The sequence below is a fragment of the Lampetra planeri genome, chromosome 32, assembly GCF_965212315.1.
Source record: "Lampetra planeri chromosome 32, kcLamPlan1.2.h2, whole genome shotgun sequence".
Classification (NCBI taxonomy): Eukaryota; Metazoa; Chordata; class Hyperoartia; order Petromyzontiformes; family Petromyzontidae; genus Lampetra; species Lampetra planeri.
In genome coordinates this window covers 7,532,883-7,544,994 of record NC_136138.1, presented here as the reverse complement: position 1 = coordinate 7,544,994, position 12,112 = coordinate 7,532,883, and the positions used below count along the sequence as shown (strand labels likewise).

Genomic DNA, 12,112 nt, shown 5'->3' with positions numbered 1-12,112 from the left:
GTGACAGCCTACGGAGGGAAACATGCTCGAGAGAAAGTCTGTCGTGAGAGATGGAGCGCTTACATCGGCGTGTTTTTTCCCAGGAACTAACTCTGGGTCGTATGAATTGTTCATACGCCTGTCTTGCTGCTTCCACTGTTGCAGTCAGTTACCTGTCATGATCCCGGTGAGACGAATTCAATTTGCACCACCGGGTGAACAGGGGAATGTGATAAATGTGGTCCAATGTTTCGGCTGCCGTGCTGGGAGATAGATCCGCACCACCAGATTAGCGCAGGTTGGCTGCACACGGTGCAAAAGAAGTTCCACACAAACTCGCATACAGATCAAATTGAACCGGCGGTGACCTCTGTGCTTGCAAATCGAGCGCGTTCCCGGGTCGACTCGACCAATGCGGCAGTTCTTTCCTGGCGCGGCATGGTCAATGTCCCGTCGAGCTGGGGGATGAGCATTTGAACAAAATTTATTTTTAATTGGCCAGGTTAGAAGGCCCACCGAGCTGTTTAGCTCTTTTTCAGACGTGACGTTGCTTGCGCAAATGATAGCGCAAACGAGGTAGCTTATCACGTGGAAATGTATCGCAGCCAAATACTCTAAACGTGTGATGTTGATTCTAAACGTGGAGGGAAAAAGATAAAAATCTACTCGGGTGAGAGAGAACATGCAAACTTCAAATATGCAGGCGTCAGGATCGGGATCGAACCCACGACCTCCTGTATACCAGGCGAGGTAATTAACATCCCGCCACCGTGGCGCCCGGTGGCGAGGGTTGCTGGCCCCCGACAATAAAATTAGCATTTATATAGTGTTCCTATGCGACCGCATCTCAAGATAGAGAGGCTGTCCAAGGTCTATATGCGATTATTCTTTGGTTCTTTCGGTAAAGTCACGTATAAAGATAAAATAATAAATTAAATAATAGCATACGACGTTTCGATTGCAACACAAGCAATCGTCATCAGGTATAATGAAATAGCGACATAAAATCTAACCAGAAAACTATAGACAGACATATAAGCAGACAGATATCACCAAGATACATAGAGAGAGCAACACAGGTACAGAGAGGGGTGATCGTCTCTGTGGGGTGGCCTTAAATAGACAGGGGGGCGGAGGCAGAGAGAGGGAGGGGTTAGAGAAAACATTTACATGTCAATGAGTACGAAGAGACGCGTAGTAAAGTACGCAGGCTTAGAGGGAGAAAGAACACACTAAATTAAATATCCTAGCAAAGTATCGAAATGTTATGTAAAACGACACAGAGAGTCGGTCAACACACAATTAACGCATAGCCTGGTCGATTACGTATTTCAAAGATTGCTAAGTTAGAATAATTCCTGCAGTCACGAAAGCTCCAAAATTAAGGTCTATATGCGAGTCTACAGATATTTGTACGAGACCGGTGGGCTCCGAGTCTGCAATCGGTGCGAGTCTGGATCGCTGCGGTGTGTCTCGGTGAGTCGTGTTCATGTACGTGGATGCATGGTGAACTTCTTTCGCACGTACGTAGCCGACCATGCCAATCGGTGGTGCAGCGGAAGGACAGCAGACTAAACACATTTGTCAATTTAACACGTAGGCTTTCGCGACCAATATTATTCATAATATAGGATTTTGGGTCGGATCACGTTATTTATAAATGTGTCGTAACCGTCCACCACCCGACATGGCCAAACAGTAAAAAATGTGTCACGTTTTTCAAAGGACAAAATGATTGACTTCTTTAGCCCACCAGTGTGCTGAAGAGAGAATCAACAGCATTTTTAAATTTGAGTACGACGTTTCGCTGATAATGCCCAATGAAGCTGATTGTAATTATCAACGAAACGTCGTACTCAAATTTAAAAATGCTGTTGATTCTCTCTTCAGCACACCGGTGGGCTAAAGAAGTGAATTATTTTGTTCTTTGAAAAACGTGACACATTTTTTACTGTTTGGCTGTGTCGGGTGGTGGAGGGTTACGACACAATTATAAATAACGCTATCTGACCCAAAAACCTATTATGTAAACACATTTGTGTAAGCGGGCTAAGTGTGAGCTCGCATCTCAAGACGCTTAGCGGACACGGCGAACATTTATTTGTTTTATCGAACGAAAGAGGTCAGTCCCGTTGGTCGCAGGCAAAAGGGAAGAGGAGGCTCTTGAGCTTGGAAATGATGAGCAGGCTTCCAAGAAGGTCCACGACATTCGGGACTGCGGCGGAGTCGACATCGGGACCTTAACGGATGCTCACAAATAGCGCAAACTAAATTTGGTTTCGTTTGCTGCAGCGTGCACAAGCGCTGCCCGCTTCCATTTGTCGCCAAATGCGTACAGCTCTGAAACCAACATTCTCAGCTGTTATCCATAACAATGGCCATGCTTTATTTGGCAGCCGAGCCCTCATTGAATTGAATTCCAAATTTTCCACGATCAAGACCCAGCGTCGTGTATTTGCGGTCTGGAAAAGCGTTGCTCGCGTGTGTATGTGCGCGCGTTCGTGCACTCGAAGGCAAAAGTTGAGCGATACGGCGCATATTTATTCGCACTGTATCCCTAATGGGATTTCGTGCCGCTTGAGTAATGGATTTTTTTTGTGTGTGCGTGTGCATATTCTCTAATTGCTTAATTGGAACGCAATGAGAATTCATGTTGTGCCTATCTGGCTGCAATAGCTTGCTGCGAATTGATTTCTTTCCTCAAGCATCGCAGGAGCTGGGTGTGTATGCTGTACCCTGTTGCGAGGGGAATGCGTATTTGTTTTTGAACATTTATTAAAATGAGATCGCGAATATTGCAGATGCTTGCCCCACTGTATGTCTACTATGGCTTGAGGGCCATTTTTAAAAATATAACTTGCGTTTTAAGCCTTTAATGCAGTCTTTTTTTTTATTAAAGCTGCTATATTTATACCCACTGGCAGGGGCAGTACTTGGATGGGCGAACACCAATGTAATAACAAATGTTATAGGCTGCTTGCGGAATTACATTGGTCAGCGGAGAGCAGTGCAGTGAAATCCATCCTTGTGCTTCTAAGTTGCTCCAACATTTATGCTCGCCGCATTCCGCCACTCGCACTGCCCCCGCTGATCCTTGCACAACCTCTCCCCGTAAACCGTATAGCACCTGCTATGAGTGCGTGGCCGATCGTTCGATCGAACGCAACTGCTTGGCTTCCGAGGTTTAACGACGGGATCGGGCGATATTCAGAATCGTCAACTGTTTTTAAGCTAAAACTATCAAAACAATTTTCTTTTTATTTGCCAGGTAAGGTCCACTGAGCTGTATATATTTTTTTCAGAAGCGACCTGACTCCCGCAAATGATAGCTCAACAAAGTGGCTTATAGGTGGAAATTTATAGCAGCCAAATACTCCAAATGCATGTTGATTCTAAACGTGGAGAGAGAAACCAGAGGACCCGTAGAAAAATCCACATGACCCAGGTGGAGAGAGACACGCAAACTCCAATTATACAACAGGCGTCGGGGAACCTACGACCTCCCGTATACCAGGCAAGGTAGTTAACACTGTGGCGCGCGCCCCCTTACACTGGAGGAATGCGACGGGCTATCAAGCTCTATTTTCTCGCGCAGATTTAAGAGTGGGGTTCGATCGAACGCAAACTCACTGCCGGTCGGCGAGCAACCAAAGCAACTGGTGTTTACGGAAAAAGGTTCCCGGGCAGAACCGGGAGCGAGGTCACATTGGCGCAAAGGAGACATTTATGGATTCCCCCCCCTCTCCCCCTGAGGGGGAGGAGGGGCTCAGAAATAGCGTCAAGCAGAGCAGATGCAGAAAATTGGGTCAAGAACGAGGCGGCGAACCGTGTGTGGGTCCATCTTCCTGTGTTGGAAGCTGCGACGGAGCATCAAGTCGGTCACCACCCCCCCACCCCCACCCCCCCAATGACTACGGTTGTTGCAAAACACTTGGACCATTGTGCCCGCTTGTGCTCTTCGGATTGTTATCGAGTTCCTGTAATAAAAAAATTAATAAAAAAATTACACAGCCATCGTGTAACGATATTAGTCACCGATCACAATCGAGATAATGAAACCAGCGGTCCGATACATCTGCCTCGTGGGCATTTTACGCATTCAAACAATATTTATTTGTGGCAAGAGATATATATGCAACTAGCGGAAAGTAACCGGCATTGCCCGGGCAAAGAATATATTTCAAAACTTTTCTTAAAAACCTTACATATACATACACAGATACTAAGCTATTGTGAATGGCCGGTGGGCCGTTTGTCCATTTCTCCACCAACAAAATTCTAAGAGGCTGCAGAAGTCCAAAAAGTTATAGAAAGTGGAGGGTAAATGGTTGATATAAAAGGTTTCCGAAAATTGTCGACCCCCCCCCCCCTCCTCAAAAATATTTTTACCCCCGCGTAGGTATATATACCTACATACCCGACATGCAACAGAGTAAGTAGTATCTGTCAAGGCTGGCAGCATCGGGTTTTTTCCATCGGGATTTTCATTGTTTTAATAAAATAATTGGCGTGATGAATCCAGCCTCCGTCATCTCTCGCATACCCAAAATGTAATTTTTGTGCTATAAAACATTAAACTGTATGTGTTCACACACGTGTATGTGTGCGTATATGCATGTTGAACTTCTTTTGTACCGTACGTAGCCAACCATGCTCATCAGAGGTGCGGACACAATCCAATATAATGGGGAGCGGTCATGTTGTGGTTAACGTGCTGTGCTATGAACCCGGCAACCCGAGTTTGATTTCTACTCAAGGGCCAAAATCAGTGACAATTATCTGAACCGGTCCTGGGCCTCCCCGAGGTCGACTCGGCCTCAAATGAGTATCTGGTGCAATGTGTAAACATCGCCACTTGGAAGACAAAGGTGGCCGGGTGTGGTGCTCGCCACAATACTCCCTTGTGTCCTGTACCAGCCTTCATAGGTGCTCGTTCACATCACTTGCCCGAACAGTTGTTGAAGGGTCTATGGGGACTCTTTGTATTTGTATACGTACAGGGGTCAGGCGTGCATGTATAATTTGCACTATCATTTGTGGCCAGGTCGCTTCTGAAAAAGATCTCTGTAGCTCCGTGGGGCTTACCTCGTAAAATAAAAAAGTGAATTAATCGGTAAGCGATTTCTGCACGCGTAATTCGATGCGCGCGTGTCGCGTGCGCGTAAGAAACGCCTTCTTGACGATCGACGGATCCGTTGGATATTTTTCTGAACACGAGTTGCCACGTAAAATCCTATCGATGACACTTGGCCACGCTACGTGTTCCCCGCTGCCCCCCGTCTGCCCTACAGGTATTCCATCAAGGACCTCCTCAGCCACGCATTCTTCGCCGAAGACCCCGGCGTGCGGGTGGAGCTGGCAGAGGAAGACGACGGCATCAAGACGGTAACGGGCTGCGCTTCAACGGAAAACGCCGTTCGGAAATCGCCACTCGGGTCATTTGCTCCCGTAGCTTCCCCGTCTTGTTTGGCGTTGTGGCCGTCCGGAACGTTCTGCCTTTCCGATATTATTCTGGAGCCACTCGAGATGTGTGCGCTTTTAAATATAGATTGAAAACTAATTTCTTTAGAACTGCTTTTCGTGTTCCGTCTGTCCTTTCCCCATACACCTCCGCCGATGAGCACAGTTGGCATCGTATGGTGCGAAAGAAGTTCAACATACATACAAGCGACATCTAAGGGACTAGGCTAGGCTACTTTCACCGCCACTGCCGCCATTGAATGCCTGATATAAAACTTGATTGGTAATAGTAATTTGAATTAATAACGTATTCTTTGTATGAATGTCAGTGTTTTCAGTTCTGTCGGAAGACCCGCGTGTCGCGCAATTGAATCTGGGCGGCGCACCCTCCACATTTTAGAGATGGCGATTAATAATTTTCAATTTACAAACTGTTCTTTATAGCGGCATAACAATGCTTTGAATCGTGGATTAATATCGATTCTTAAGGTAATAATGCATGAATCTGAACGCACGTGTAAGAATGCATGTACCACAAAATACGTCGTCACTTTATTATAAATAGCACTTCCTGATTTTGCGTCGCATCAACCTCCATGTCCGCCACATTGCTGACCGCATCGTCCATCTTTCTCGTATCCACCGCTTCTCAGCCTTCGCCACCAAACCCCGCAAATCGCTTCGATTGACGTCGCTTCGACATCCGGCGTCGCACCTCTTTCAGGAACGCACCCCCGGGTGTTGGTGGTAGAGGCGACCCACCCCCCCACCCCCCCCACCTCGCACCTACGACCGAATTGGTTCCTGGATGACGGTCAGCGAGTGGAGCCGTTGTAAATCGAATCCTTGTCTCCCATAGGGCACAATGTTATACATAGGGGTTCCGTTCCTGGAAAGCCGTTACGTACCATAAAAATACCAAAATTGACCACGAAAATAAATGAAAATAACCCTAACAAACATGTATTGTAACTAAATACAACTTTTACAAACATTTATTCAGTAAAAACAAAGACATTTGAAAATACTTAAGTACTTTTCTGCATGTGTATCACATTTCCTCTTCACATACTGATGATAATGAAGGTGGTCAAAGTGGGGGTGGGGGGGGGGATCGCAAGTCGAGCCGTCGTAGGTCGGGTGTCGCCTAATAATAATAATAATAATAATCGCTCCCAATGTGCGAGTGACAATTTATTAACACCGCTTAACCCGAATGACAATTGTGAATGATTCTTCCCAATCGTGAGCAGGTGATGAATCTGTGGCTGCGAGTGGAGGACCCCAAGAAGCTGAAGGGGAAGCACATGGTGAACGAAGCCATCGAGTTCAGCTTCAACCTGGAGACGGACCTCCCGGAGCAAGTGGCGCAGGAGATGGTGAGGGCGGAGAGCGGTCGGGAGAGAGAAAGAGAGAGCGGGGGAGAGAGAGAGAGAGCGGGGAAGAGTGAGATAGAGCGGGGGAGATAGAAAGAGAGAGCAGGGGAGAGAGATAGAGGGGGGGAGAGCGAGAGAGTGGGGGAAAGAGAGAGAGTACAGGAGAGAGAGTCCGGGAGAGAGAGAGAGTGAGAGAGAGAGCGAGAGAGAGAGATAGAGAGAGCGGACGAGAGAGAGAGAGTGCGCGAGAGTACGGGAGAGAGTGTGCGGGAGGGAGAGAGAGATAGAGAGAACGGTGGGGGAGGAAGAGGCCCTTTGTTCAACACCCGGCCGGTCGCTCACTGCATCGCGGCACATTGCCTATGTTCCGTGGTGGGAGACGGGACGGCGTAAAGTGGTTATGAAGACAGCGGGCGGTCTGTCCCACTGTATTGGACACCATGAGCGATTGACTTTACAGCTCAATCATACAGGGGGGAAAAAATAATGAAAAATAATCCCAGTGATTTATTTTTTGTCTCTCTGGGGCTATAATTTGGCACAAATTTGCAAGAAGATATTTTGTGGGCGTTTTAGCCCTTGCTGAGCTCCTTTTTTTAGCAGTCGGTGCTGGTTTTCTTTCTTGTTGTTGTAGCGACGAGTAACATTTCTTTTCTCTGGAATATGAGCAAGAAATAACAAGGCCATTTCACCCAATGCAGATTATAGTCGATTTGATGAATAGCGAACAATATTTTGCAGCCCTTTGTCAAAGCCACTGCTGCATGAAGGCCTCCCCAATGTCACGTCACTCGTGGGGGTCGTTGGACCGTACTCCGGCGGCAGTGCCGGTTGTCCGGAATTGGTTCAAGTATCACTCGCCACGATCGGGAGTTGAACACAGGTCGTCCATGTTCATGGTGTAGCCTGCCAACCGGTCATTCCACCACTGTGCCGTTTAACCGCCGGTTTTTCCCCGTATCAGTTACATTTTTATTAAATTTACGATATAAAGGTTTACTGCCGTAAAACAAATGTAATTACCACCACCACCAACAACAACATCTGAGAGGCAGGCTGTAGATATTAGATATAAGGAACTGGAAGTTGTAATTAGGTTTGAAAGCAGAGGTTTAGCAGTGCAGTGTATGAAGCGTGCTTTTTGAACTCGAGCGCCAAAAATAACAAAGCGCACAATATGCACGTACATATGTTGAACTTCCTTCACATCGCATCGCCATCCCAGAGGGATTCCGAAATGGATCGCGGCATTCCATCACCAGAGCAAGGTTGTCACGAATAATTTAATTAATACAAAAGTCAAACTCTATTTTTTTATGTTATTCCAATTCTGCTCTTGGCGTTGTCAACTGGCATTGTCCTTTTTGGCTTTTTTTATCCCCCCCCCCCCAACTTTATTGCAGTCGTGCTGCTGTTGTGACACCGTTGGCCATTACACTGCAGTGTCAGTTTGGAGCTCTGGCAGAGACGTGCAACATCGTGTTGGAGAACGGCCCGCAGAAGTGGCTTTCAAAGAGTTTGTTCTGAGACCATGTCACGTGACCTCTTTTATCCACCTTAGCGGTGGGGGAGCGGGGGTGTGGGTCGACCGAGGCGACACTTTTTCCACTGACGTTTCCTCGTTTGGAAATGAGTGACAAACAGTTACTCACCAGTGACTCACGGCCTACCCGTACCCGGCTGGGTACGGGTAGCCGGGTATCGGGTAGGGTATGGGTATCGGGTACCCGGTTGCGACCTCTGGCCCCACGTCGCTGTGCTCCGCAGTCAAAGTGAAGCGACGTCTCCAACCCGCTCAAACACTCCGTCCCTGCCCCTCCCCCTCCTCTCTCTGTCTCTCGATGCGGATTCCTCGCGTGCACCTTTCCAACTCTTTCTTGTGCACCCGTCATTCACTTTTCCTTCCCGTTTTCTTCATTGACAACTGCTTTTTGTGTTTACAGTCGAAGCCCTCCTCTTGACGACAGTAATTGGTTTACACGAATCCGGTATTAATCGATTTGGTCTTTAAGCGAATATAGGCAATACATGTTAAAGGCTCAATTCGTTCCGATACCATCGAAAGTTACCCTTTTTCACCCAAAAAACGTACTTTGTAATATAAACACATGTTAAAAGAAACATGGTTAATCAATGCATTGATTCATATTTACTGTCATTGCCAGGGGAATGGTCGGTAAGTGAACACATTGGGCTCTATGGAGGCCCGTCGTTAAGCGATTAGTCGTGAACAGGGGTGGTCGTCAAGAGGGGTTCTACTGTACTTGTCCTTCCCCCGCACCTCCGATTAGTACGCTCGGCCTACGTACGGTGTGCAAGAAGTTCAACACACATGCATACTTCAGCCTCTCTCCTTTTGTCTCTCGCTCACACACACGCAGGTGAACCTGAGCTTCGTCCACGAGAGCGACGTGAAGATCGTCGCCAAGTCGATCCGCGATCGCGTCGTGCTCATCACGCGCCGGCGCGAGCAGCTGGGCGCCCGTGCCGACGAGACGATCCCGCAAACGTCCGAGGACGCCCAGCGCTTGGCGGCGATGGCGGCCGCCGCTGCATCCTTCGCCGCCGGACAGCAAGTGCCGTCCACCTCCCAGCAGCAGCAGCAGCAACAGCAGCAGCAACAGCAGCAGCAACAGCAGCAACAGCAGCAGCAACAGCAGCAGCCAACGCAGTCGTTTGGCCAGCCCAGCTCCGCGGCCCAGCCGCAGATGCAGTCGACGGGCCAACCTCAAATGCAGATCCAGCCGAGCTCTCAGATGCCGCAGCCGCAGCCGCAGCTTCAACCCCACCTCCAGCAAGCGCAGAACCAAGGTCAGGCGGCGCAGAGCCACGCGCAGGCTCTGCCGGCCGGCGTGACGGCGTCCCAGGCGCCGGCCGGCACGTTGCAGGGCGAGTTGGGCGCGCACGCGCAGGCGCAGCCTCCCGGGTCGCAGGTTGCCTCCGCGATGATGATGGCTCAGCAGCAGCAGCAGCAGCAGCAGCTGGAGGGGGAGCAGCAGCAGAAGGAGGCAGGCACGATGGCAGCCGGTAAGGTTTTGCGAGTTTTGTCGCTCGTTAGCGGTGCAGGTGTAATGGCCCGTTGGTTAGGCGTGTCACCGATCTGTCGATTGAAATCGATTGTTTTGCATTCACGATGCACGCATCGAATTGTGTGCACGCGCCAAGCGAATGTGCTTTTTAGGCAAACGGCGCCGACGAAATGGCGAGAAACAATACAAACGAGAGGGGTCAAACGAGACGATAAAATAACATTCTTGATTCCCATAGTGACCGACCCCGCCCCCCCCGCCCAAAATCGCGAAAATTGCTCTCATTGCTGGGCAGTATAAAACGTCGCTCGCCCGGTCGGAGCGCTCGTGAGTGGCGTTTGCCGGAAACGAGCAAAGGCATGGAGCGCATCGAGCGGCTAAAGAATCGGGACATGCGGCGAAAGCGCACGCAGCTCGGCAATCCGTCGGACGTTTGCGCCGGCAGGCGGTGCGCGACACTGCGAGCTCGCCGTCGTCGCTACGCGCTTGCCCGTGCCTGTCCTTGGGTTCGATCCCGACCCTGACGCCTGCTGTATATTTGGAGTTTGTGGTGTTTCTCTTTCTGTGGTCGCGTGGATTTTTATCCGGGTCCCTCCGGTTGTTCTCTCCACGCTTAGAATCGACATCACGCTTTTGGAGTATTTGGCTGCTGTACATTTCCATGTGATAAGCCTGATGGTTGAACTGTCATTTGAGAGCCAGAGCGCTTCTGAAAAAGAGCTGGTAAAATAAAAGGTTTCTAGTTTAGTTTGTGATCGTCAGGACTGACCGTGTGTTTGTGTGCGTTCATTAGCAGATGCGGAGGGGGTGGTGGCGGCGGCTGCGGCTGCGGCGGCAGCAGCTGCGGCAGGAGCGGCGTTGGCGACGATGCCCATTCCGACATACGCAGAGGTGGTGAGCGGAGGTGTTCCCTTGCCCACGACAAATGCACAAACGCAGCAGCAGCAGCAGCAGGGGCATCCAGCAGAGGTACAGACAGTTCCCCCCTCCTTACCGCTATGCCCACAGCTAAAGTGAATTTGCATCGCGTTGAAACGTATAAATATCTACGCACTAAAAGACAATCAATTGAACAGAATGAACGGAAATATTGACCTAAAGCTTTCGTGACTGCAGGAATTCATATTCTTTGGGTCTTTCGGTAAAGTCACGTAGATAGGTTGAAAGAAATTAACAAAAAACTACGACGTTTCGATCGCAACACAAGCGGTCGTCTTCAGGAAAAGGGGGGGAAAGAAGACGACCGCTTGTTTTGCGATCGAAATGTCGTAGTTTTTTGTTATTTTCTTTGAACAGATCTACGTGACTTTACCGAAAGACCCAAAGAATATGAACGGAAACGTGATGAGATTATCGCCCCGGCTCGTCCTATTGTCTGGCTGTGTGTGCCTCTGTCATCTGCTTCCTTTTAACACTCACACAGTTTACATTTTTTTTTATTTCTTAATGTTTCCCCACTCTCTCTAAATCACTCTTCAAAATCTAGAGGCAACACTGGCCTGTTCTTTTTGTGTTTGGATTTCCACCCCTCTCTCCACACCAACCCCCCCCCACCCACCATTCTGCAGAATGTCATGGTGGTATCTGGTAAACATTTTACATAACGTCTAAAGCAGCCGTCTAAAGCAGCCGTCTAAAGCAGCCTGGCTGGAAAATACTTTACTCCTGCCGTCATCATTATCATCATCAACAAACACGACTGCCGTTTTGTAAAATTGAAAAATCTGCAATCACGTAACGTTTTGGAGCACCGAAATTGGCTCTCCCTTCAGAGTAGGGAAATCGGTGAAGAGGTTTCAACACTGCTGTCAGTGCAACGTCTGAAATTTTATCTCAAGTTATCTCCGTTACACACGCGAAACATTCTTTATACCAGACACAAGCATCGTTGTATATATTTTTAAAGCGTAAACTTTATTTAATTACAAATTTCCACAATCAACCTACAAGTTTGACCATTTGAAAAAGTTTTAGACAGTTGGAATGTTTCACATATGCAACGCATTACACACGCAGAGTAGTAGTAGTTGTAATAATGATAATAAAAAATAATAATACAATGATGCGCGATGTTAATGTCAGAATGATGATATCCGTGTCCTGCGGAATGCCTGCATGGGAATTGAGTACGGTGTTTTGGACACTGTTGTTCCAATCGCTCTAGCAACGCCCCCGGCTGTACCGTGGGCAATGCCATGGATAACGACCAACTGCGCGCCACGTTCCTAGCAAGTTCCTTGCTGAAATCCGAGGGAGAGCATAGCCAAG

At 48.5% G+C, this 12,112-nt stretch overlaps 1 protein-coding gene across 13 annotated transcripts in view; it reads left to right on the top strand.

Moving 5' to 3' along the window:
• The window catches only part of LOC144729388 (uncharacterized), a 133,297-nt gene that overhangs the window by 74,397 nt on the left and 46,788 nt on the right, over positions 1-12,112 (top strand). For 8 of the 13 annotated variants that reach the window (XM_078609637.1, XM_078609645.1, XM_078609644.1 and 5 more), the window contains exons 7-10: positions 5,271-5,364; positions 6,693-6,818; positions 9,197-9,842; positions 10,638-10,813. In XM_078609637.1, coding sequence (XP_078465763.1) covers positions 5,271-5,364; positions 6,693-6,818; positions 9,197-9,842; positions 10,638-10,813 — 1,042 coding nt within the window. The remainder of the gene's footprint in view (positions 1-5,270; positions 5,365-6,692; positions 6,819-9,196; positions 9,843-10,637; positions 10,814-12,112) is intronic. The other 5 variants (XM_078609643.1, XM_078609642.1, XM_078609633.1 and 2 more) reach the window with 5 other exon arrangements.